Source organism: Prionailurus bengalensis, chromosome C2 (genome assembly GCF_016509475.1).
Source record: "Prionailurus bengalensis isolate Pbe53 chromosome C2, Fcat_Pben_1.1_paternal_pri, whole genome shotgun sequence".
Taxonomy (NCBI): domain Eukaryota; kingdom Metazoa; phylum Chordata; class Mammalia; order Carnivora; family Felidae; genus Prionailurus; species Prionailurus bengalensis.
This window is the reverse complement of record NC_057350.1, coordinates 113,791,280-113,817,573: the sequence shown is the minus strand read 5'-3', so window position 1 is coordinate 113,817,573 and position 26,294 is coordinate 113,791,280. Positions and strand designations below refer to the sequence as shown.

Genomic DNA, 26,294 nt, shown 5'->3' with positions numbered 1-26,294 from the left:
ATTGTACAGAGAAGTAGAACAAGTTGTACACTTGAGCCTGTCATTAATAAACAACAGCAAATGCAGTTTATAATTGTATGTATTCTCATTGGAAACAGGACTGATTTTGATTGATTTGGTTAATTTCTAAGATTGAGATGACTTCACAAAATGAATTTGTAGCCCAGAATTTTTACATGTAAGTGGTTTAATTGGTTGGTTTATTTTGCCACATCTATTAAAGGTAGTCTGCTTCTCTGAAAATATTTGCTTCAAATGGATTACTCTGAACTTAGAGAGCCATGTCCTGAAATGGTAGGACCTGGTGTTCCTTGTGGAATCAGGTTAGGGCAAGAGAATGGAGATATAATTGAGACATTTGATTAGGTCTTAGGATATTTTAGTTCTCACATTGCATGGTTTCAAAGTGTGGTCATTTTGACATTAGTGAATGTTTTGAATGAACACATGCATTTTAAGGCACTGCTTACTCATAGAATTTAGTGGTTTTACCCGTTTGAGTATAAAAATTGAGGTAGTATATGAGACATTCTCCACAAGTAAAGATTCTTGGGTGTGGGGTATTTTGCAAAAGAAAATGTCATCTTGATCTAATTATCTGTCATCCCTGGCTTGATTGTTTTGCTTGAAAGCAGAGGACTAGTAAATATAGTCAAGCGCACTGATGTTCATTTTATTGTGCCCCCAGGATGCGTTGAGCCTCTTGCCCAGAGCTGTCATTTCAGCCATACCATGGGTCTTAAGCTAGTGTAGAACAAAAATTTCCTGTATAAATCTAATGAAAGGAGTCTCCTTTTTTTTGGATTTAAAGGAGTTCTTCCATTTCAGGTGGAGTAACAAATGAGAAGAAGCTGCTAATTTCTTACTCCTTTGACACAGCCTCTCCATTCATGTCTGCTCTCTTCGTATTACACCTCTGCCCAAGCCTTATCCCTCATGTCACACTTATTTGGAAGGTCATTTATTCTAAACAGAGTAATGTGACATATCGAAAGATTCTGCGAAAAAATAATTTGGAGGCCTCTTTTAAGAGTTTTTCATTTTAATAGATAAACAAAATCTTTATGTAAGTAGCTCCATTTTTTTTTAAATGGTAGTTTTTCTGCTTTTCTGGGATATGGGGTAGGGTGCTCTGTGCAATTTATTTCATGATGACTGCTGGGTTTACATTTGAATATTTAAACATACACGATTATAGAGTGTTGGAAGTATCAAATGCAATATCTTGTTTTTTTTTAGGACCATCACATTTACTTCATCTGTTTTTCATGAGTGTTTGGAAGATACTTCCTTAAGTATATCTAGAGTGGGATTCTTTTTTGTCTCCTTCTAAAAAGAACATTAATTTATTAATTTTAAAATTCTCCGATGATTGGGTCAGTATAGAAATACCAGGACATATGAATGAGGTAAAAGGAGAGTACACAGCTCTGATAATCACCTCTGTTATCCCGTCTTATGAACACACATACACGCTTCCGCAACATGTCTAATCACTTAGGTTTTGATGATGACTTAGAGGAGACCTGACTTCAATTAACTCAAATTCTTACCAGTAAGGGTATTTAGCTCAAGATACCTATTTTAATTTCTTCAGTACTCCAAGCCTTCTAGGGCTTTTGGACATGTCTCCTCCCAGTTTGTTGCTCACTTAAGTCTTTGTGAGTGTCAGATATTGTCTGAAGAAGAAGAGAAATCGGTCCTGAGGATGAGATTTTCAGAACTTAGCTTATACGGGAGATGACCTGTTTAACCCAAGCACAGCAGCGGGCTAGCAGGAGACGGGTCGCCGGCCTTCCAGAGACACGACAATTGATTCTTTTTTCTGCCCAGCAAGTTGTGACCTTCAGGGTATAAATAATGGAGTATGTATCTGATACAGATACCAACTATTCAACTTGACGGTTTTTTAATACCTAGTTGAAGGAACAGAGAACTCATTGGAATTTTTGGAAATATTTGGCCCATTCTGTTAGGTTGACCTTGTTCTCATGTACTATAAATTGCTACTTGAAGACGTAGATTTTCTGTAAGTACAAAAATTTGATATAAACAAATCTTGTGGGCTAATGAAAAACAGTCACTTTTGAAATATCTTTGAAGACTAGTAAAAGCTATCATGATTTACCTGAAAATACTAATTATCAGACACAAATAGGGTCTTCAGGCCCCATATAGAGGCTAATGGTTCTTTTGCAGCTAAATGCATATTTTCCTTGATTTTTTAATTTCATCCCTTCACTCTAAACTCTTGACTTGGCTGCTTCTGGTCCACCTCCCTGAGCAAATCAGAGCCAGTAAACTGATGAAAGCTTTTTCAAGTTTCTTATTTCCTTACCTCCAAATTTCCCTATAGTTTTACCATTTTCTTCCCCGAAGTAGAAAGTTGTCCTGGGTTTTCTTTACAAGCTAATCCAAACAACAAACCATTGTTTCCTATCTCCTGTATCAGCTATCTACCTTCCAATCTGGATTTCTTTCATGGAGATTCCTTTAATTGAAACATACCTTTGGAACAAGAGTTTGCCTTTGGTTTTCCTAATACACCTATTCCCCTCCACCTTTCAAGCTATTGTTCTTCCTGACCAACTACTAGTAAATGCAGGTTACTTGCCTCACCCTTACCATTTCACCATCTACTCTTACTACAATCCTGTTTCCGGCTTTCTGCCCCTACAGAGAAACTTCTCTTTTGAAGTTGATGTGTAGTTTGCTTTTGTTTTTGTTTTTTTTTTAAATAAGTCAGAGAGGCAATATTCATTGAGACTTCTTGCTGCATTTGACACTGTCGATGGCCCTCTTAATGTTCCCCCCCCTGACTTATGTGACCCCCACTTGTCCACTGATCTTGTTAATTATGGAAATTATGTGTGCATCATTTGATGGCTTATTTATCTCCTTCCTGTCTCTACTCTCTTAGTTGTCCCCTCCCCTCAAAGAGAACCTGGGGGTTTTGCACCCCTCCCAGGGACATATTGCTCTTACCTCTAAGCTGTTACTTCTGTGTAGGTCCTCACATCACACCACCTACTCGACATTTATAATACGTATCCACCTGTGCCTCCAATTCCTCTCACCTACAGGTGAATTCATGAGCTCCCTGTCCTTATAAGCTGTTTCCCTCCCCCCCACCCCAACAAATTTTATCTAGTGAGTCCATCTTGAAATCTAGTGAGATGCACATTCACTCAGATGCCTAATTCTTTCCCAATTTCCTTCGGTACTTTTTGGTTTTGCTTCTTATTGTTTTTTATTCAGGCCACTTGAGAGAGAGTTTCCACACCCTACAGACTTTTTGGCTTTTTCTCTCTGCTTCTCATTTCTCCTCTTCAGTTCTATCAGCACTTAGCTATCAGGTTAGGTTTTCTACAGAACATTTTTGTTCTTACTTTCATCCCTGCCCTATTCTTTGAGTCATGTGTTCTTTCATTAGTCCACTTATTTATTCATTGTTTAATGTATTCATCATAAATTAAGTGCCTACACAGTGCCACTGAGGGGACTATAAATGTGAATAAAACAGACCTGGAGTTCTCCCTCACAAAACTGACAGAGGAGCGGGGAAGACAGACATTAAACAAATACCTCGAAAGTGAGTGAATTACACTGTGGCAAGTGCTCCAAAGGCCCTCTTCCCCTCCTTCCTCCTCCTGGCCCAAGGGCATCACTACACTAAGGTGATAGTGAGGGACCTGATGCTGTAATTGTGTACAGCACTTCCACACATGAGGGTCAAGCTATTGAGAGTAAGTATTTTAGGTGGCAGGAGGAGCAAGAGCAAAGGAAGGAAGCATCCTGGTGCCTTGAGGAGATGTTGAGTAATACAGTTTGGTGTGGATCTGGGGCGCATGCAAGTGAGAAGTGGAAGTGTTGAAACCTGAATGGACAGCGATGGGCTCTCTGATATGCTGCTTTGCTAAGTGCTTTACATGCTTCATCTCAGTTATTCTTGCAAAAATCTTACAAGGAAGGTGGTGTTAGCCAACGTTTCAGGGGAAGCATCCGAGGCCCAGAAAGGCTCATTAGGACAGAAAGACTCAGGACCATGGAGTCCCCAAGTGCCACAACCTGAATACAGCCATAGCTCTCTCTTACCCTGAACTTGGGCTGTTATTGGTACAGTATGGAGCCATAGTATCTCTGTGTTTGTGCTGAGCACATGGGTCTTTCCAAGGTAACTTCTTTTACTATCACCATTTGAGCTTGAAGCTCCGCAAATGCTACTTTTATGACACTGAATCTGTGCTCATGGAGGACAGGGAGCATTCATCCTTGTCTTTTCTCAGAGTCCCTACCATCTTGTCTTACCAAGGTAGGTAAGGTAGGTAGATCCTCTAAAAGCATTTGTTCAGTAACTTTGATGACATCTTTCCATCACCCATCACACAGAAGTTTACATTAGAACTGTTTGACAGGTGCCTTAACTAAATACATTTGTCAGGACACATGGCTGGCACTGCCTGAGTTTTGTACAGCGTTCTTAGTGCCTTTCCCCTGTTCCCTTTACAGGGCTCATATGTACACATCCCGTCAGACAAAAAAGAAATACAACAGCAGTACTCTGTAATGGCAACAAAAATTGGAAATTAATAAGCAGCTCAGGTCATGCCTCAGTGCAGCCAAATGTAGGGATCACTCTCTATGTTGACTTTATCCCGTGATTAGGTCTGTCTTTTGAAACTTGAGAGGAAATTGGGATAGTCAGAATATTAATAACAGCAGTTTCTAGAAGAGACCTGCTCCTAGCTTTTTTTTTTTCTTTAAGATGCAAATTTGAACACATAAAATGTTACTAATTCTGGACAGGGTAGCAAGATGGACTGGCAGGGTATACAAATGCATATTTCTGGTGGAGTATAACAAAAAGGGTATCGGTGGGGAGAAAAGGGGTGCCTTGAATGCAAGCATGTGAGGACAGTGATGGAAGGTGACAGCAGCTTAGAAAACGGGCTCTCGTTTCAAGAGTAAAATGTGACTTTGTGCAAAGTGCACATGTGAAGTACTTCAAATGAAGCATTGGGATTTTCCCAAGTCTCCAGGCTTCTGCTCTTTTTTTTAGCCATTAGCAACACATTACACTTGGTCTTCCCTAGAAGAAACTCTTTTCTCCTTCAAGCTCCTTAGAATTAGGTACTGTTAGGAAGGGTCCTTGCCCGTAACGGATGAACATATACAGAAAGATAAGAAAAGTGATTGTACCGAAGGATAGAAACTTACTAAGAAAATGGAAGAATATAGGATCTGAGAGAGAATTTAGAGAGAAAAATTCAAAACCAGTCCTAGGAGAGAATATACACCCTCTACTGTTTCACTTAAGCTAAGGAATGTGTTCGTGTGTGTGTGTGTGTGTGTGTGTGTGTGTGTGTGTGTGTGTGTTATATTGTGATGACATAATTTCTTTTCCCTTGTGGGAAAAATAGTGCTTGAATTTACTGTGTCTGCGGCACAGGGGTGGGGAGGTATTCCCCTAGAGGAAGGTGGTACTGAACATGTTTGCGTTTGCAACTTTTTACCTCACACCTAACGAGACCTGGACTCTTTGTTGTTAGGTCATTTGAAAATAAATATACATACACCTCACCCAGTCATGTGGGAGGCCAACGGAACAGTTTTTCTCAAAGTATTTGAGGATCATAGCAAGATCATTTTTTGAAATAGGAAATATTTAGTGATGCTTTATATAGAAAACCAAGCTTACTAAGAAGTAACATTTTCCTTAAGGAAAAAGTGTGACTAAATAGTATGTAATATGATGTGAAATTAATACCATGTTAAATTTTAAACAATGAAAAGTTTTCAAGAGTCAAAACTTACTCTGTAGAGTACGCCCACATCAAATGCTTCTATTAAGACTTCGGGTCAGTTGACACTTTTTTTTTTACTTTAGCAAGTTCCAAACTGGAAAAACAAGGGTGTTGCCAGTGGAGGTTGAGGTGAACTGAAAGGTGGGCGGGATGCCACCGCCAGCCAGCACCGAGAGGCTGTGGTTAGTGCATTTCATGGATGGGAAATGCAGCCCCGCCCCTGCCAACAAGGGTTTCAAAATGCATTTTCTGTTTTTCAGGATGAATCTTCAAGTCATGAATGTAACCAGCGCACAATCCTGCTTTATGGAGTGGGCAAAGAGCGTGACGAAGCGAAGCATCAGCTGAAGAAGATTACCAAAGATATTTTGAAAATCCTAAATAAGAAGAGCACCACAGAGACAGGGGGTAAAGACCCTTAATGCCTTTGCTCTCATTGGGCTGTCTTTTGGCCTTCCTGTTAGGACAGGCTTTATCAGAGTCCTGGATGTCACTGTCACCAGAGTGTTTCCTCTCATGAATGACTGTCATCTTGAAATATGAATAAGCACATTGAAATTTTAAGGCCTTTGTTCCATTTGTAGTAAGCTTTATATTAATTTTAATTTTAATTTTCTGCCCCCTCCCCTTTTTTTTTAAATCCTTCCCATATTTCCTATATGGGAAGTACCTAAATGAAGTACTGAAGAATGAATTGGAAACCCTTAGTCTGGAAGAGTTCCACTTCTTCAGTTCTCTGCCATCCTGTTTTAGGCTTGTAGTTTGCTCTGAGTACTCACATTTGCACGGTAATTGAAAAGCATGACAGTGTAGTTGCTGATCTTTTCTTACATTAGTCAGAACGATACTTGCAGTAGGTTGCTGCCTATAACAGCGAGCGATTTCAAGTTACACACAAATTTGGTTCTTTGCTCGGTAATGCCTTCTTTCCTTGGAACAGCATTTCCCCATGCTTTGGACATAGTTTTTTTTTACATGAAACTATGCCTTATATTATGTCACCACATTGCATAATTGGAATTCTGTAATTATCCACTTCACATTTGCCTAATTACTCTTTTCAAGGATTGTTTATTTTATCAGGCATTCATAAGATTTAAAATAAGATATCATTATATATACTTCACTGCCATTACTGGTGTTTATTTCTTTTACTTAAATATTCAAAGAAAAAAAGTGTTTGGGTTTTCCCTATTTATACAGCATTCGCACAGACTCCTCTAGGAACCCTACGTTGTTGTTCCGTACAAAAGACACACATTTTTAGGAACCTCTCTCTCCCCAGGACCTCTGGTCTTTAGATTTCAACCAGATGTTTTCCTAGAGCTTGTCCACACTAGATCTTTGCAAGAGAAAAGTACAGAGAACTAATACAAATAGCTCTCTGTCCTCTCTATCGGTAGATGTGCACATGCAGAAGCAAGGTACAAAGGCAAGATGGTTTTCAGTGTGAATGTGGTAGTGCAGGTGTCTGATGTCTGTGGCAGTTGTCTTGAGAGCATAATGGGAGGGTTAACTTTCATGTGATGTACAGCTCTTCCCTGACCCCCTTCCTGTCCATTGCCCCTGAAGGACCTTGTACCACACTGGCTTCGTGAGGGAACAACCAAGAATTGTGGATGGGAAATGAAACCTTGTTGTTGTTGGCCTGTCGTTATTGAGCTTGGTTTTAGAAAACAAACACCCACCCCCCCCACCCCCCATCCCCGAAACAAAGAACCTGATCTAAGAAAAACTGTTGATCAGTTGTTTTGCTGTTTCTTTTTGTTTGAGAAAAGAGGAAATGGATTGCATTTAGAAGGTTGAATTTAGAAGCCTTGTAACTAGCTAGCAAAGGGATTTGAAACTTCTTTTTGTGTACTTGGGAACTGGGTGGACACTGTCTTCTTTAGAAGGGTCAGTAATACATGTTTTATCAACACTAATTGTAGAGAATCTTTCCAGCTCTTAGGGAATTTGGGGGTTTGGGAGGTTGAGAAGAATGGGAAAGGGGAGGAAACAATGCAGTGTCTTTTTCTGTTGAGCCTACTTCCTTCCTTCACAGTGAGTGTTTAATGCCCTACTACAGTCTGTCCTATCTTTGTACCAGTCTTTTAAATAGGCACTTCTCACTTTTGAACTCACAAAGAGAACATCTTTGTTGTTCCATGCTACTTTTTGAGTTATCAGCAATAGAACCACCACTGTGGAGTGGCATTTGCAGTGGGGATATTTGTCTTTTCCTCATTTTATTTAAAAAAAATTTTTTTTTCAATGTTTATTTATTTTTGGGACAGAGAGAGACAGAGCATGAACAGGCGAGGGGCAGAGAGAAAGGGAGACACAGAAACGGAAACTGGCTCCAGGCTCTGAGCCATCAGCCCAGAGCCCGACGCGGGGCTCAAACTCACGGACCGTGAGATCGTGACCTGGCTGAAGTCGGACGCTTAACCGACTGCGCCACCCAGGCGCCCCAGTCTTTTCCTCATTTTAGATAAAATTCCTCAATCATATATGTGTTAATTTGGGATGTAGTGAGCTGCCTTCTGATAATAAATAGTCAAAGGTTAAGTCCCTCCTTAAAACCTACTATGCTTGCCAGAAGCTAGCTAGCTGTACTTCAGATTAATGGTAATTTGTCCATCGTTTCAGCAAAGAAGAGAATTGGTAAAGCAGGAGAATATAGTTTGTGTTAGCGTCTATTGATTTGTGCCTATATAGTGGTTTCGTATTGTTCTGAGGAAATCATTAGAAGTGGTCTCAGATCAGCCAGGCCTTATCTAGGAGTTTAAATGACACTTGCAGTTGAACATGGTCAATCTTCATTTTTCTATTTACATTGGCTGGTCATCTTTGGTTGTCAGTGTTTTTTTTTTTTTTTTTTTTTTCTTTTTAAGTACATTAATGAAGTTTACCATGAGAATAAAGACAAATGTCAGGATCATACACTTTTTTTTTAAAAAGAAGACCAAAGTTAAGCAACATAAGAGCAATAACACATATTATGAAAGCAGATTAAATAAAGTAAATGAGGAAAATCTGTAAATTATGACTAAATTGTTATTCATGTAAATATTATTAAAATAGTCTATTGAGAACTACCACTAATTTCTTAAATGTTTCTTTGAAATTGAATGTAAATTGCCAAGAATCAATTGTATATTCTTTATATGAGGTTTTAGGAAGTTAGTTACCTGTAAGTAAATAGATCCTATTTAGCATAAACCACAATCACATGCACACACACACATGCATGCACACACACACATGCATGCACACACACACAAGATGCATTTGTGAGTTCTCATGGTGGCAATACTTCAGATGTGTTATTTTTGTTTGTTTATTTGTTTTGTTTCCAGGAAGGAGTGATTAAATATATTAACTTCACTTTTACAGTACATTATACCCAAAATCATTGATGTGAGTTTTCAGCCTTGGATCAATGATGTTAGTAAATGGAAAATTCAAAACTTGGATATTTTAAACATGCTTATTACATGTGAATAGCTATATTTAAGGCAAACCACCATAGTTAAATTGAGAATAAATATTGAAAAACAAGTAGGTTTAATGAACTTCTTTGTTCTTATTCTTTGTGTTAGATATGGTGTTTTGAACAAAAGTGGCACAGTCTCTTACCTTTTGTTACCACTCACCTTCTGATTCTATTTACTCTGGTATCAGAGTTTGTTAGCTTTAGTAAATAAAACACCCTGCTGAGTGTGTGTGTGTGTGTGTGTTTGCACATGAGCATGAAGCATCTAGACTATGCTTCCTTATATTTGAAAGAGGATCTCTTTTCTTTCAGTGTTATTTTCTAAAACCATTAGATTTACCTTTATCAACATAGTTTTGAGTTGAGTGAAATATTTGTGTCTTTAATAGAAAAAAATCAGTAAAGTGACCTTGGTGCTCTGAAAGTAAACTTTCCTAAATAAGATATGAGTGGTAGAGCTCCCTTCTTATGACCCCTGGGAATCGTAGTGTTGGAAACGATCTTAGGAAGCATATAATCTGATCTTTGTTTTTTTGTTTTCTTATTTTAGATTTGTCTTTATAAATTCATGTATTTAAAGGTATTTAACACAGTACTTAATTCTTTTGGGTCTTATCCTTAGTACTGTTAATAAGAACTAGAGTCCCCTGGGATAAGAAGTGTTTATAATTTTTTTTTTTTTTTGGAATTTTTTTAAAACTTCTTCATGCTAAATTGATAAATGTAGCACTTTAACATTATGTGGAGAGATTTAATTCTTTGCTACCCCTAACAATGTTAGAATGGTATAAATTTCCTTTTTTACATATTAAATTTTGGGGGATTAATATCCTGGTGAATGCCCTAAGAAGAGGCCAGTGATGTATCCTGTTCTGTCACTGTGACCATCGGTAATTTTTACCCCCTTTCATTGTTGCTGTCTTCATATTTTAAGAGTTAGAAATGTTTATAGAGCTATTTCCCATTAATAGCCAAAATATGGAAACTACTCACTAGAATTAAGAAATAAATGGTGGTATATCACACATTGGTATACTATACATGAATGAGAATTACTCCTTTTAGAACAAATTCCTTTTAGAACAAATTAAAGTTGCCTCAACAACATGGATCAAGCTCAGAAGCATATTGTTGCATGAAAGATGCTGGATGTAAAAAGTATCTCTCATGGTTCCAAACTGGACATTACTAATCCAAGCCTTTAGACTTTAGGATCTTGGTTTCCTGGGGCAGAGAGGACTAGAAGGAGACTGAGGGGTTTCCGGGGATCTGGTGTGTGATTTTGTGCTTTGAGTCTCAATTATGCGAGTGTTTTTACTTTGTAGATATTCATAGTTTGTGTGCCTCTTCATGTATGTTATACTTCAATAGAAAGTACCCACTGAAAAAGTCAAGAGCTTCTATGAAATGAAAAGTAATGTATCTATTGTATGTTTAGTTGGAGATGAAGGACAAAAAACCAGGAAGAACAAACAGGAAGCATTTCCAACTCTGGAGACTGTGTTCACAAAACTTCAGCTCCTTTCATATTTTGATCAGCATCAAGTGACATCTCAGGTAGCCATTTAAAACTGTGTATTGTGCATTTGGGGTTATTCATTTGCACTGCGTAACAATTTCTTTCATGCAGTATATACTTTTGGCTTTGTTTGGTTTTATGAATACGTTTTTTAAAAAATACTTAGTTTTGAGAGAGAATAGTACAAGCTGGGGGGAGTGCCAGAAAGAGGGTTGGGGCACAGAGGATCCAAAGAAGGCTCTGTGTTGCCAGCCAAGAGATCATGACCTGAGCCAAAGTCAGATGCTTAATGGGCTTTGCCACCTATGCGCCCCTATAAATATGTTTTTTAAACATATTCACAATCATCTCAAACTCTTAAGTAGTTCAGTTTTAAGTGTCAGGTTGCCCTTTTCAGAGAAATTTATTTTTTTCACAAATATTTTTACTTTATAATAATAATAACCAACACTATGTCAAATAATCCCTAATGCAATACTTAATACATTTTGGCCCTACATTACTATTGATAAGGGAGAAATCTGTTAATGAGTGAAATAAAATAGTACTTAGAAGAAACCAGATCTGTGTTGTTTTACAAATCCATTGATATTCAAATAAATGTTATCTGGAAATTAATTAGCATTTGTAGCAGTTTTACCATTAGGATAGTTAGGTCAAAATCTTAATGACAACTTGCCTTGTATCTTCAAAATACATTTGGAAGGAAGTTGTTTGATTTTTATATTGGTTTGATTGATTGTTTGATTTTTATATTGATTTGGTTTCTGTGGAAATATGTTTTAAATTTTGAGAGCAATATATAAATTCAAATTTCTTAAAAAATTAAAATAATTTTAAGTACTGCTTTTCTAATTATTTTCACATTTTTGTTGTCCAGATCTCCAATAATGTGCTGGAACAAATCACAAGCTTCGCTTCAGGAACATCCTATCATCTCCCTTTGGCTCACCATATTCAACTCATCTTTGATCTTATGGAGCCAGCGCTGAACATCAATGGACTAATTGACTTCGCAATACAGGTGTCAGAGAGACCCTGCTTCTCTGATTTTTAGGAAAGCAAACCTGCTAGACATCGTACAACTTAAATTGAGCGGACCACTGTATTTCTGAATAATTGAGACCTTCTGAATCAACAGTATTCAACTAGCGTTTTAATGGCAGCTATGTCCATAATTTTCAATTAAATAATTATAATTGGGGCTAAAATATATAATAGTCATTTAAAAATATGAGGGGTTTTGAGGATTGATTTTTGTCTTTTGCTTAAGAAAAGGTAAAATTTACCATTTATTGTAGGGTATATTTTAGGTTAAGAACAAAAATAAAACCGTATAATTTGATTTGTCACATTCCATTTTTTTAAGGGATTAACATTTGTTTTGTTTTTTTGTTTATTTCTTTTGAGAGAGAGAGAGAGAGGGAGGGAGGGAGGGAGGGAGGGAGGGAATTCCAAGTAGGCTCCTTGCTGACAGCTCAGAGCTGGACTTTGCACTCAATCTAGTGAACCTGAGATCATGACCTTGGCTGAAATCAAGAGTCAGATGCTTAAGCAACTGAGCCACCCAGGTGCTTGTCTCCCATTAGATTTCTTATACACATACTTGAGTTCATTTATTGTGTTATTAGTGAGTAGAATTTAAACTTGTTTTCTATTGCTTATTGGAGGTGTTAGTTTGTTGATAACAAGAAAATAATGATAAATAACATCTGTTTTCTTAAAAAGAAGGGAAAAGAGAAGAAAAAGTGAGAAGTAGGGAAATCATCTGGTCTAGAACTTGGGGCTTCCCTCAAGTTTTGGTAGATATTTCAATGTTGGATACTTCCTGACTGTATATACCATGATGTCTAGACAAAAGAAAAACTGTAGAATTTGGCAAGGGATTAAACATAAAAAAGTTTAATTCTAGGGGGCTTGTTTTCTCACACTGTAGTTATATGGCATATGGTCCGGGGACACGATAATGGGTGAGATAAGATGGTGGTAGAATAACTCAATATATTCATGGCTTGTGAAGATAAATGTTTTTCCTATCATTTTGGCAGCTACATTTTTATTCACTCTTTTCTTCCATTGTAGCTGCTAAATGAACTGAGTGTTGTGGAAGCCGAACTGCTCCTGAAATCCTCCAGCCTGGCAGGAAGTTACACAACGGGACTGTGTGTGTGCATTGTGGCTGTTCTCAGGCGGTACCATAGTTGTCTGATCCTGAATCCTGATCAGACAGCCCAGGTGTTTGAAGGGTTGGTATACTAAATATCATCATTTTTTTTCAAATTAATGTTTTCCATGTATAATTGGTGATGAGACATTACAGTGATTTTAAGAGGAAAAATAGTACAGGTGCTGGTTTCAGTTTAAAAGATAGAGTTAAAGACTACTTTTGCCAGAAAATGTTTGAGAAGGAGATGTAAACATGAAAGATACTGTTCTCTTAGTAGTGTATGAGTCTTTCCTCCCTTCCTTTCCTGCCCATACTTTGTACAAGTATAAACCAGTTATTCAGAGCACTGCATCATTTGCTACCCTGAACCATGGCCTATTACAAATGATGAATACGTGCCAGCTGCTTTGCTGATGTCATTTCAGTTTATATTCTAGACCAAATAAGCTTTGCATGCATTCTTACCTTAGAGATTTGCTTCTTCAATTTTATTTATTTATTTATTTATTTATTTATTTATTTATTTATTTATTTATTTATTTGTTTTTCAACGTTTATTTATTTTTGGGACAGAGAGAGACAGAGCATGAACAGGGGAGGGGCAGAGAGAGAGGGAGACACAGAATCAGAAACAGGCTCCAGGCTCTGAGCCATCAGCCCAGAACCCGACGCGGGGCTCGAACTCCCGGACCGCGAGATCGTGACCTGGCTGAAGTCGGACGCTTAACCGACTGCGCCACCCAGGCGCCCCAATTTTATTTCTTTTGTAAACTAAAAACATCTTGACAAAAGTTAATCTAGAACAAATGACTTCCTTGTTTTGTAGTTTGTTTTTCGTTTATGTGAAGTGTAGGCTAAAGTTTTCTTTACTGCTGTTCATGATGTTGGACTGTGTCCTCATATCCCCCACTCCAATCTGAGGTTACAGGAATGAGAGAAACATAAAGAACTGTCCTCTATGGAGCTCCTTTTTGTCCACTGCAGGCTCCTTTCTACAGGGCTTTATATAAAAAAAGGACAACCTCTTTTTCTACCTTTTTTCTTTCTAGACTTAAACATGAGGTTCTTCGGATTCACAGTATTTTTTTGGTGTGTGTGTGTGTGTGTGTGTGTGTGTAAATTAGCACAGGTAATCAATTTATAATTTATTCCAGAATGACATCCATTTAATAGCAGTTTTTTGGGGAAAAGGGAATGCTACCACATTAATTTTACACGTAGATTATTGACTGAAATCTGAAACATCCCAGATATTTTTAAAAGCTTGAAAATAAACATTTTTGAATTCAGGAAATATATGACTACTTAATAGCCCTCAACTACCATGTAAAAGTGAATAATTGGTACCAGTTACACATCAAGAAATTGAGACTCAGTCCTGTTAAATGAAGTGTATGTTGAAGTGATGTACTCAATATCATGGCTAATAAATCTCCCAGATTGCTGAAAGTCATTCTGAGTTAGAGCAAATTCATGCTATTGGATTAATACTGTACTTTTTAAACTGTGTATGGAAACCCATGAGTCAGTAATGAAATCAATATTACAGGTTTTGACAAATTTTGTTATTTTAAAATTTGTTTGTGTCATTTATTTTAAGTTTAAATTTATTATTTATTAAATGTTCATAGAATCATATTTGATCTTATATTTTTAGTTTATCATGGATACTAAGGATCAATGTTTTTGCAAAGATCTTATTTTGTACTGATATGAATATGCTGGATTTCAGTGCAAAATGTTTTCTTATCTCTGACAAGTGAAAAAGATCAAGGCAACACTGCTATACTCTGGATGCCTACCAAGCTCTCAATAAATATTTGTTACCTTTAAATTAAAAAAATTCTTTTAAATGTTTATTTATTTTTGAAAAGAGAGAGAGAGACACAGTGCCAGTGAGGGAGGGGTAGAGAGAAAAGGAGACAGAGTGTTTGAAGCAGGCTCCAGGCTGTGAACTGTGAGCACAGAGCCTGACATGAGGCTCGACCTGATGAACTGAGAGATCATGCCCTGAACCAAAGTAGGCCACTTAACCAACTGAGCCACCTAGGCGCCCGTTTGTTTACTTTAATCACAAAATGATACTTGGCTTTTTAGAATGTCTGGAATTTATGTTATGTGAATCTAGTTACCAACATAGCGAATCCTGTACTTCTTAATTGCAGGATACTTTTGCTGTAATTGACTACTTTTATCAGCTCTCTGGTTGCTGTGTCTGCTGATATCAATTCAGAGGACTTGGGGTGCAGCATTGTCATTTCTTTGCAGTTTCCTGGGTTCTACCTCTGGTATTTCTGATTGTAGCATCCTTCTTGGCCTCAACAGCCTAGGCTCTCTTTGGCTTCCCCCCATCCCCTGAATCACAGAGAGAACTCTGGATGTGAATCTAGAGACCTAAACACCCCTCTTGTTTGTGCTGTGAACTAGCTTTTTGCCTGGGGGCAAGTTACTTCACCTGTCTGAGCCTCAGTGCCCTCTTTATAAAAGGAGGAAGGTGAATCAGATGATTTCAAAAGCCCTACTTAGCTTCAAAATCTGAGTCATCTATGACGCTATTGTGGTATTACTGAATCCTATAACAGAATACAAGGTGGTAATCGTGGAATCAGACTCATAAATAGGTGAATGGACCACTAATGTTTACTTCTGTGTTATATGAAGTATTATGTTGAATGAACTGTGGCCAAAGGGGCCATCGTTTTGATAGGGGGAAAGGGGCACTGAAATGGAGTAGTAATGGTATTTCTGAGTTGAAAGACGTCTAGGGAATGTCACTAAAAAGAAAAGGTTTTAAATTCTTACATTAGGTAAACTAAAATTTGTTTCTAGTTTGGATAAGGAAGGAGAATGTGACTTAAAATCCTGAATTCATCAAGTTTTTGCCAGAACCAGTTCATGGTCCTGAAAGTGAATTTCACAGATTTACTGATGTAGAGATTTGCTCTTTTTCATAGGAGTGGACTTAAGAATCTTTGCAAATAGCTTCTTTTTTTTACTGAAGAGAGATTGTCTACTACAACTTTCTTCTTGTGTTCTGGTCATAGCAACTTAATTGATGGATTCTTCCATACATTCCTTCTGTATGGAGGAATTTCTTTCCTTTCTTGTTAATGGTATTTCCAAAGTCTTTTTAAAAATCATTTTGTATTTCATTATCCTCATAGAAAAAATGATACCTTATTCAATTATTTACTATTGTATCAACAATCTAATACCTTTTTCCTTACCCAAGTAATAGCTGCACATATTCTTATTCTAAAAGATTCAAATAATAGCATATATATTAGCAAAATACGTGTCTCCTGTCTTCACATATTTTTCTCCTCAGGTTGTGTGGTGTGGTAAAGCATGTTGTGAACCCCTCAGAATGTTCTTCCCCCGAGAGATGCATCTTAGCCTACCTCTACGATCTCTATGTGTCATGTAGCCACCTCAGAAGTAAATTTGGAGACCTCTTCAGGTGGGTAGAAGAAAATCAATAGGAATGGCATCATGCCTGTATTTGTTAGTGACCCGACTGTGATATTGTCATCCTTGTTAATAATGAACGTTAATCATATCTGCCAGAATTCATATTGAATTATCTTTCATTGTAGCTTTAACCTCCTTTTGCCAATTACTATGCATGTTTAGCTCTGATTGCAATTCTGAGATAAAGTTGAGAGTAAACATTCTATAGTTTGCACTTGCTAGTACCCCACCTGGAACGTTGTTTGTGTTTGCATGCTTACTTTCTCACCGCCTTGGCTTCTCTGCCTCTTTGACTGTCTTACTGCAGATGGTATCCCTGAGTGCCTATGATTCTGTGCATCTTAGCACCTGCTGTGCCCCCACCAGTAGACAGGCGCTAGAAAATACATACTTAATGATATTTTGAGGAAATTTTGATGATTAATTGTGGGTGGGGGGAAGGAGATGGTAATGGCTGCAAAATAAATTTGTCATCTAGAAGGAAGGAAAGAACCATCAATTACAGTTACTTGTTCCTGAATTCTGGGAGCTCTGTCTTCCTGGTTTGTGTGGAATGTGACTACTGGCCATTGCTTTGTCACTACTGCCAGCTCTTGGTTGGACTAGTGCAGAGTCATAACTGGTTTCTCTGCTTGCATCCCTGACTCTCTTTAGCATATCCTCAGCATACCTACAAAAGTCATCCTTTTCAAACAAGAATAACTTGCAGGTTTCTAGTGGCGGCTTATCTATACGAATAAATTCAAAGTCCCAACTGCCTTCAGGATCTGCTATATATAATCTCTTCTTCTTTCCTTCTGTTTATGCCATTCTAACCACATGGACCTCTTTACCGGTCTTCACAAACTCTGAGCACGCTCTCTCTTGGGGCTTTTGCACTTACTGTTACCTCTCTAGTAATCTCTCCCCTGTTACTTGGATGTCCATGCCCACAGTACATTCATAGCTATACCTTCCTGACCACCCTATTTTAAATAGCAACCTCTTACTCCTCCTCTCTGTCATTTTCTGAATCTTAGCATTTGCTACCACTGGGTAACCTACATATTTATTTATGGTCTGGCTTCTTTCTCAACTGTAAGTTTCATGAAAGGAGGAACTTGATATTTTCTTCACTGCCATATTATGATACCTTGAAGAACATTTATTTGGCTCCTAGTAGGCACCGCAGAAAAGCTGGTGAATGGAAGATAAATCCAAAAAAACCATGATATTTTTAATGGTATTGATAGGGAAAGAATGGGAGAGTATCATCATGAAATGAGCTAGGTTTCCAAATAATTGCTCGTAGAACATTTGAGTGGGTCTTAGGAAATATGTTTCTACAGAAATGATATAATAATAACTGTGCTCATATTCTTACTTACAGAGAGCTTTAAGTTTCAGTTTACAGTTTTCAGATGGCTTTCTCATACATGATTTGGTTCTCGCAACAGCCCTGTTTTATTTAAATAGCGAACTTCCCAAGACCCCCAGTAGCCTGTTTGACCCCTAGTGTTCCCTCAGGGTAGTGCAAGTATGTTAACTCAGTGAATTCAAGTCCTGTGCAGTGAGTGTGTGGAGATTTAGGAGACCAACAGTAAGCTGAGGATCAGTCCAGTGTTACATCATAAGATGTGGCGCTGGTTAACGTTTCCTCAATTAAAGAAATGGAGGACAGGTGCAACCCTCAGGAATCCCTGATGTCAGGCATTATTTGTAGCTTGGGATTAAGAAGAATGGTGAAACAAAAGCTAGATACTTGGTGAGATTTCTCTTAGTATGCTAATAAAAACAGTTTTAATAATTATATCTGTAGGAGCATTTATAATAAAGTTGTGTAAGAGGATTATTTGGGAGAAAAAGCACTGATTATATCTTGCCCTGATTGTGCTGGTACTTAGCGTGCCAAGTACTGTTCTGGGTCCTTGCCATCAAGATCTTTAATCTGCCCACCACCTCAGGAAGTAGAAATGATTGTTCTGACAATAAATGATTATTCCTCATTCATAAGTTAATAAATGATGAAACCTAGATGTGAGCATAAGTCATTTTGGCTTCAATGTGTGTGTTATTTTATTACTCTGTCAGGTTTTTCGGATGCAGGCAATTTCAGAAGAAAATGTTTGAGTTGGTTCCTTATTTCCCTAGATGCCTGCAACAGAGGGTGGTAAGAATTTGAGAGTGACTAAGATGACAGCTACCTTTTTTTTTTTTCTTTTTAGCTTTTATTTATTTTTGAGACAGAGACAGAGCATGAACTGGGGAGGAGCAGAGAGAGAGGGAGACACAGAATCTGAAACAGGCTCCAGGCTCTGAGCTGTCAGCACAGAGCCTGACGCGGGGCTCGAACTCACGGACCGTGAGATCGTGACCTGAGCCGAAGTCGGACGCCCAACCGACCAAGCCACCCAGGCACCCCAACAGCTACCTTTTTATTAAAACATTGAAGTGCATTTGGACAGAGTATAATACATGATACAGGAAGTCTAGAAACAAAGAGTAAGGACACTTCTTCATGAGCCACAGAATTCAGAAAAATTAGGCACTCTCAGCTGGAGGTAACAGAGGGTCAACTTGAGAGAAGTCTCTAGACTGAAAGAAAAATGGGGGCTGAATCTTATAAAAATTGAGAAAGAAAAGCAGAATTCTTCTGGGTTCTAAAGACAGACATGAATAGATTGGTAGAATTAAGTTAGAAAAGAGAGAACACTTTACTATTTGCTGAGGTCTGTTTCATTAAAATGACACTCAAGGTATTGGGAGGTTGAGGGAACCAACGAAGCACAGTTTGTTTTTGTTTCATTTCTAGTGAGAAAGTAAAACAAATTAAGAGCTATTGCTGAGTGAGAATGAATGAAAAGTTGAGTGTGAAGCGTGGCAAGAGTTAAGACAGTAAAAAGGGAGATGTTTAAAAGCACTGGTGACAGTTCATTGTTCATCATTTTGAACAGGTCATACTCCAGATGGCAAGCTTACAGGCTTCAGTCACATTTGACACGTTTTTATATAAGTCCTCTGCCAAGAAAGAGAGTATAGAACCCTGTAATTACTGCCACTTAAGGGGTGGCTTTAGTCCTGTCTGTTAGACCGGTATTTCCCAGTCAGTTAAGAAGGTGGAATCACAAACAACTAATGTGACTCTTCTCCAGGAATACCTTACATTTGCTGCCATTGAATCTGTCCTTAAGTGAAATCGCTTTCTAGTTACTCTTGTTTTATTTTTTAACTCTTTTCCTTGTAACCTCAGTAGTGCCTGTTCAAAAGTTAAGCAAACCATATATAATAATGTGATGCCTGCAAATTCTAACTTGAGATGGGATCCGGACTTCATGATGGATTTTATTGAGAATCCTTCAGCTCGTAGCATCAATTACTCAATGCTGGGCAAGATCCTTAGTGACAATGCAGCCAATCGCTACAGCTTCGTCTGTAACACGCTCATGAATGTATGTATGGGCCATCAGGATGCTGGAAGGTGAGCTGGGTTACCCTGGAATTCACAGTTAACCGTCTAGTCCTTGCGTTGGTGCTACTTTTAAATTAATGTCTTTAGTAATTGCCTGGACTGACATTTGGATGTTGTTTGCTCCCCCCCCCCCCCAGCCCCCATTTATTCCTGATTTCATCTCTGTACTGTGATTTCCTTAGCCTGACAGGGTATGCTGGCTGATTGCTCTGGCATGAGATGCTTTAGATATAAACTATAACTTGTCTATCCATTTACAAAAACATAATAAAAACATAAATTAAAAAATCCCTATATTTAAAAACACTGTATTTTCACCTACCTAAATTACATAGTCTTTAATTTTACGTTGCCCTTAACGGTGGAAATTCTGAAGTCAGATTTGTTCCCAGGTCAAAAATATGTTAATTGGCATCTGTACTGATTATTTTTTGTGGCTCAACAGCATCAAATATTAAACAATATCTGAAGCCCGTTACTTGTATCTTTGCTTTCAGGTTCTGCTAGGTTATTTAACAAGTGGGTATTTATTAAATCTTTGAATCTTAGAAATGAATGACTTGTTTGATGGTAGTGAGATATGGGTTCGTTAAGTATATCACATTTGCGTGCTGCTATCCTGTTCTACTCTGTTCTTTTTCCTCCTTCTAGGATTAACGACATAGCCAATTTCTCCTCTGAGCTGACAGCTTGCTGCACTGTTCTTAGTTCAGAATGGCTGGGAGTTCTGAAGGCTCTTTGTTGTTCTTCAAATCATGTGTGGGGGTTTAATGATGTACTTTGCACTGTAGATGTAAGTTTTCTTTTTCATTTAAAAACTCATCTGTGCAATTAAATATTTAGTTAGTAATTATTTTTGATTGACTGAACCAACCCTTATCTGAAATGTGTTTTTTTCTTTCTCTGCCCAAAGGCAGTAAACAAGAATGTGGTTGCCAAGAATTAAATAAATGAAAAAAGTAAATAAATACAATAGCTTAATCAACAGCAGAGATGCCAAGAGTTTCCTTGTTTGTTCGCTGAAATTTCTTACATACAGTCTCTTCAGAGCTATTGGCTCATATTATTTATCAAGTGCCTTGAGTTCCTCATGGTACAAGACATAATTTACCTACAGGAGTTTGCATTTTGAAGAGAACCACTTTGTTTTTTAAAGATCAAGGTGCATTCTGAGAACAGAGGTTTCACTAGGTTGCCTAAGAATGCCCAGGCCCAGAACCATTGGCATGTCTTTCCTAGTGATTGTGCCTGAAAGTTAGTGAAAAGATACTCAGTATGTATCACTGCTTTCTTTCACATATCCTGTTGTACCTGTGATGTGTAAATTTCTTAAAAATCTGTCATGATTCTCTGTTTTTCCTATCACCATCTTGGAGTGATCTGTGTTACATGTTGGTGTATCTTTGCATTTTAAACCCCACCTTCCAGTTAGAGGCTTAATTCCTAGTTCTGGTATCTCAAGACTAGATGGATTATTCTACTCCATTCTGTAGATACCCAAGATACACACACACACACACACACACACACACACACACACCACATGGATATATGTAACTCATATCTGTCGCCTGCTTTTCCAGACAAAAATATCCTAATTTTTATTGTTAACATAATTCTTTAACCTCTTGGTTGTTTTCTGTTATACTTTACCTTACCTTTGCTTTGTTCCCTCATCTGCAACATTGGGATTAATAAAAGTATGAGCCTCATGGTGATATGCTATTAAATGAGGTCATCTTTGTAAATCACTACACATGATTATTGGCATATAGTACAACTTAACGTGAGGGCTGCTGCTTATTTCTTACTGTTTTGTGCCAAAGTCTTATGAGGTCTCTATAGGTAGAGGATTCATTCCGAATGAATTTATTTTCCTTCTCTTTTTTCATTCTCTCTCAAATTTAGGAGTCCGTTGGAAATTTTCAGCGTTGCTTTTTAAGACTAATTTAATTATATTATAGAATCCCTAATAATTATCCCTGAAAAGAACTCTTAAAACATCAGTGAGGCTTATTTTTCAATTAGGGGCATCTCCGTGTTTTTTTTCCTGCTCTCTCACAATCTTACCCTTAAATGTTAATGCCGTGTTCTTCTAAAAAGTTTTCCTTATACTACATCTTATTAGGAATTTCGTGATTTTGTTTTTGTTTTGTTCAGTTATGTGTACTCAAGGCGAAACTCAATATCTTTCTGTGGCATTGTGATGTAGGTAAACCTCATCCTTTGTCTTATAACGTAAAAATAGGCCTTAGAGGATGATAATCCTGATGTGTAATCATTTCCCTCTGTTGGTTCATTTTGGGATTTGTGATCTTACTGGTATTGCCTACATTTTCTTAGATATTAATCTTAGATATTACTTGAAAGGGCGTTGGGTATTAAAACATGTCAATGTTTTTCTTGAAGGTGAGTGACCTTTCATTCCATGATTCATTAGCTACTTTCATTGCTATTCTGATAGCACGACAGTGTTTCTCCCTGGAGGACGTCGTGCAGCACGTCGCACTTCCCTCTCTCCTAGCAGCAGGTACGACACATCCGGAAGGGCTCTTGTTATTTGTTGTCTTGGGATGGTTTCCAGCTATTACAACAACACCGTGAACGTACTTTTTAAGGCTACATGCCTTGGGCAGTGGTGTGGAGTTGATGTAAAGTTAGTAGGATTATAAGTGTTGTTCTGTACAAAGTCCTATGGATCCCTATAGAAACGGTCATTTTTAAGGAAGCAGTCTGCCTCCTCTGGAAAGCATAGCCAGTGCCTTCCTTCTTACCCTAAGGAGCATTTATATTTAAGTTATTCCAGAAAAGTTAGCTTCAGAGAAAACCTGAAGACATGTCAGTCAATCAATTGGAAAACTTGCTTTGAAAATCTTTCCTAGCTTGTGGAGATGCAGATGCTGAGCCGGGGGCGAGAATGACATGCCGACTCCTGCTTCATCTCTTCCGAGCTCCCCAGGCCTGCTTGTTACCTCAAGCAACCGGTGAGCCGACAGCTATAAAATCCCCAACTGCATGTTCATTTGGAGGTACAGATTCTAAAATGTCCACGTGGGCTGTCCATTCTGCTATTTCCTCCCTGAGTTTGGTGACCTTGCTTTTGGGGGGTGATGAAGGAATGCACCACTGCCATCGAGAGGGCTGTCAGCACCCTTGATTTATGCAATATCAGGATGTATTGAGAAACTAAAGTCGAGTTAATAAACAATAAAAATACTTTTGCTCTGAGGCCAAGCCACGCTGGTGGTCAACATGATCCTCAAACCTGTAAACCACATCATAGCAGCTTAGGGCAATGGTGACTCATTTATTCTTTTACTAAGGTAAGAGGAATAAGGTAAGAATTCGAGGGGTGTTAGTGAAGTGTGTTTCTGAAGATCATTTTTATACAGGGGTGTGTATGTGCGACAATCAGTATAAATAGATGAAAGTTCTAATATATTTTTTTGATACATCTCTCCAAGGAGCAACGACGTTGTTTTCATAATTAAAAAGCAAAGGTTAAGAAAGGAATAGTGACAATGTTTTGTAGTGAATCCATGAAGCATCCATTATAGCTAGCTAAGGACAATTAAGTACCTATAGTCTAACAATGACAGGCTCTGCTGATTGTAAATGGTTACAAAAGATTGTTACCGATGGTGATGAGACCATTAAAGGTTTGTTGTTGTTGTTCTCATAGGCAAACCTTTCCCTGGAATAAGATCATCTTGTGATAGACACCTCTTAGCCGCCGCTCACAATAGCATTGAAGTAGGAGCCGTGTTTGCTGTCTTAAAAGCAATTATGATGCTTGGTAAGACTATCCTGGCACTAAACTGGGTTAATCACCAGAAACAAAAGAAAAATAATTTGTATTTGTGTTCAACTCTAATTCAGATTATTAGAAACATCATTCTGTTTTGCTCTCCTGGCAAAAGTAGTTGGCTTTCTCCAAGTCCAAGATCAGCTGGACTCTGAGATGTCTACTCCTTACCTACAATTCTGGGCATATTTAAATATAACACTTTTTTGGGGTGCCTGGGTGGCGCAGTCGGTTAAGCGTCCGACTTCAGCCAGGTCACGATCTCGCGGTCCGTGAGTTCGAGCCCCGTGTCAGGCTCTGGGCTGATGGCTCGGAGCCTGGAGCCTGTTTCTGATTCTGTGTCTCCCTCTCTCTCTGCCCCTCCCCCGTTCATGCTCTGTCTCTCTCTGTCCCAAAAATAAATAAAAAACGTGGAAAAAAAAAATTAAAAAAAAAAAATAAATATAACACTTTTTTGTTGTTGTTGGATGTTATTTTAACTGGAAGATATTTCATTCTGATGTAATATAGATTCTCAGACCCATCGGGTGGTTTTATCTTTATTTGTTGACATAAATGACATTTTGTAATGGATCAAGATGAAATGATGATCTAACCAAAGGTTTAAATTTTGTATTATGTACCAGGAGTAAAACACAAGAAAACCTGGGTTTTAATCTTAGCATTTTTCTTTCATTGTGATCCTGAACAAGTTTATAAACTTCTACCTTAGGTTTTTCATGAATCAGGTAATAATTGCAATGATATTGGTATTATTAATAAAACAGTATTAGATACCAGAATTTTTTAACATTTAATCTATAATGTCCAAGGCATCCTTTATACTCTTAATGACATATATATTCCTGGAGTAGTAGCACTACAGTTTCTATTCATTTCTAGGGCAATACTTAAACACATTTTTATTTTATAAATCGTGGAGGATTTAAGTAGGTAATTTTGAGTCCCCACTGCCTAATTACAGTGTTGACAACCCTCTTTTGGCCTTGACTAAACAAAAGTTACCTCTTATGTTCTGAAGGAGCTCTCTTTTATTAGGACAGAGACTGTGGGGTAAATAGGAATTGTTTTAGAGGAGTCTTAAAGAACATATTTGAATGCTTTATACTCCTGTTTGAATGTTATTGGTGATGATGAAGGATTAACAGGATTTTCACTAAAAAATTAATAAAAGTTCACCTTAAAGAATTATATATGTTATATATTCATACATAATAATATTTACGTATGGTTTCTAATTTTTGCCATAGTTTAATGTACAGTTCAAGTTTGAAGGAAATGTGCATATGTATACTTTTATGTGTGTGTGTGTGTGTATATATATATGTGTATACACACACACACACACACACACACACACACATAAATTTCAAAGGATGCCCTTGGAAATGCCCATGAATTTTACAATAAAAGGGAAAAGTAGAGCCACATGGAGGGACGTAACCTCTGTTCTGAGTTTAGGAGCTTGTACTATTGTATATCCAGCATTAAATGCTCATTTCAGTAAGTAAAATTTCTCTTCTCTGATGATATTTGAAAAAAAAAATGGCTGGTCAATCTACTTAATAAAAATGTAGGGACCATGAAGTCAGGGACTTGCTCACCCCCCCCCCCCCCGCCCCGTGTTATCTCTAACACCATCAGAGAAACTAGATAGTAGGTTTTGAAATTGTAGCTTTTCAACAAACTAATATAGGTAGTGTGAATGCAGAATGGATAGACATTGAATGGCAGAAACCAAGATGAGCGCAATCTAGGCACCTGCTCCTTTGTTTGGAGGAGTGGTCTAGTTCCACTAAAATTTGCCAACATCTATAAAGAGTCACATAATTGTATTTTAATATCCATGCATAATAATCAGTTCTTCTTTGGCTCTCCTTGACCTTTTTAATCGACCTCCGTTCTTAATAGACAGAGGATGATTCAGGTCTGAGAAGCCAGGATCAGGTCATTTGGATGTCAGCAGAGCCTTGGACCAAGTAGTCACTGAACACTCTTTTCTATTTGTTCTGTTATCTGTACAGTTACGGAAGGGTCTAGAACAGCCTCCTATACCTTCTCTGTCATCCTAACATCTAAACTAAATGAGAATCTGAATGAGGATTTCCTAGGCAGAGGTGTTTGTTTCTTTGATTTTGTTTTTATGTAAGTTTTAATTTATCTACCTCACCCTAGTCTTACAGTGTTCTTGCAAGTCCTGTCCATCAGGATCTATTTTGAGTTTGGGTGATAAAACTATTATATAGAAAGTGGTTTCTAATTTATGTAGTAGTTTTAACTTACAGTATAGAAATAGTTGTTTTATTTCACCAAACGTTGGAGAAAGCATGCTAAATTTTGGTACACATCTTTCAGCTCCCAGGGACCTCTGTTGAATTAAATAAACTCTTGTGAATTTTAATAAGGAATGTATGATTACATATAATCAGATATTGATGACTTGAAAATTATTACTTATTCCTCCCAAGGACTTCTGTTGAATTAAATAAACTCTTGTATATTTTAATAAGGAATGTATGATAACATATAATCAGATATTGATGACTTGAAAATTATTGCTTATTCCTCCCCTCCTCTTACCATTTTATAAATAAATACTTAC

General features: G+C 37.7%; 2 protein-coding genes across 8 annotated transcripts in view; one reads left to right on the top strand and one right to left on the bottom strand.

Moving 5' to 3' along the window:
- Nucleotides 1-26,294, top strand: part of MED12L (mediator complex subunit 12L) — a 338,137-nt gene that overhangs the window by 250,068 nt on the left and 61,775 nt on the right. For all 6 annotated transcript variants that reach the window (XM_043595115.1, XM_043595118.1, XM_043595117.1 and 3 more), the window contains 10 exons: nucleotides 6,065-6,212; nucleotides 10,721-10,839; nucleotides 11,682-11,825; nucleotides 12,884-13,047; nucleotides 16,297-16,428; nucleotides 19,669-19,896; nucleotides 20,539-20,680; nucleotides 22,297-22,417; nucleotides 22,770-22,871; nucleotides 23,570-23,683. In XM_043595115.1, the coding sequence (XP_043451050.1) occupies nucleotides 6,065-6,212; nucleotides 10,721-10,839; nucleotides 11,682-11,825; nucleotides 12,884-13,047; nucleotides 16,297-16,428; nucleotides 19,669-19,896; nucleotides 20,539-20,680; nucleotides 22,297-22,417; nucleotides 22,770-22,871; nucleotides 23,570-23,683 (1,414 nt within the window). The remainder of the gene's footprint in view (nucleotides 1-6,064; nucleotides 6,213-10,720; nucleotides 10,840-11,681; nucleotides 11,826-12,883; nucleotides 13,048-16,296; nucleotides 16,429-19,668; nucleotides 19,897-20,538; nucleotides 20,681-22,296; nucleotides 22,418-22,769; nucleotides 22,872-23,569; nucleotides 23,684-26,294) is intronic.
- The window catches only part of P2RY12 (purinergic receptor P2Y12), a 46,807-nt gene that overhangs the window by 7,086 nt on the left and 13,427 nt on the right, over nucleotides 1-26,294 (bottom strand). The window lies entirely within an intron of this gene.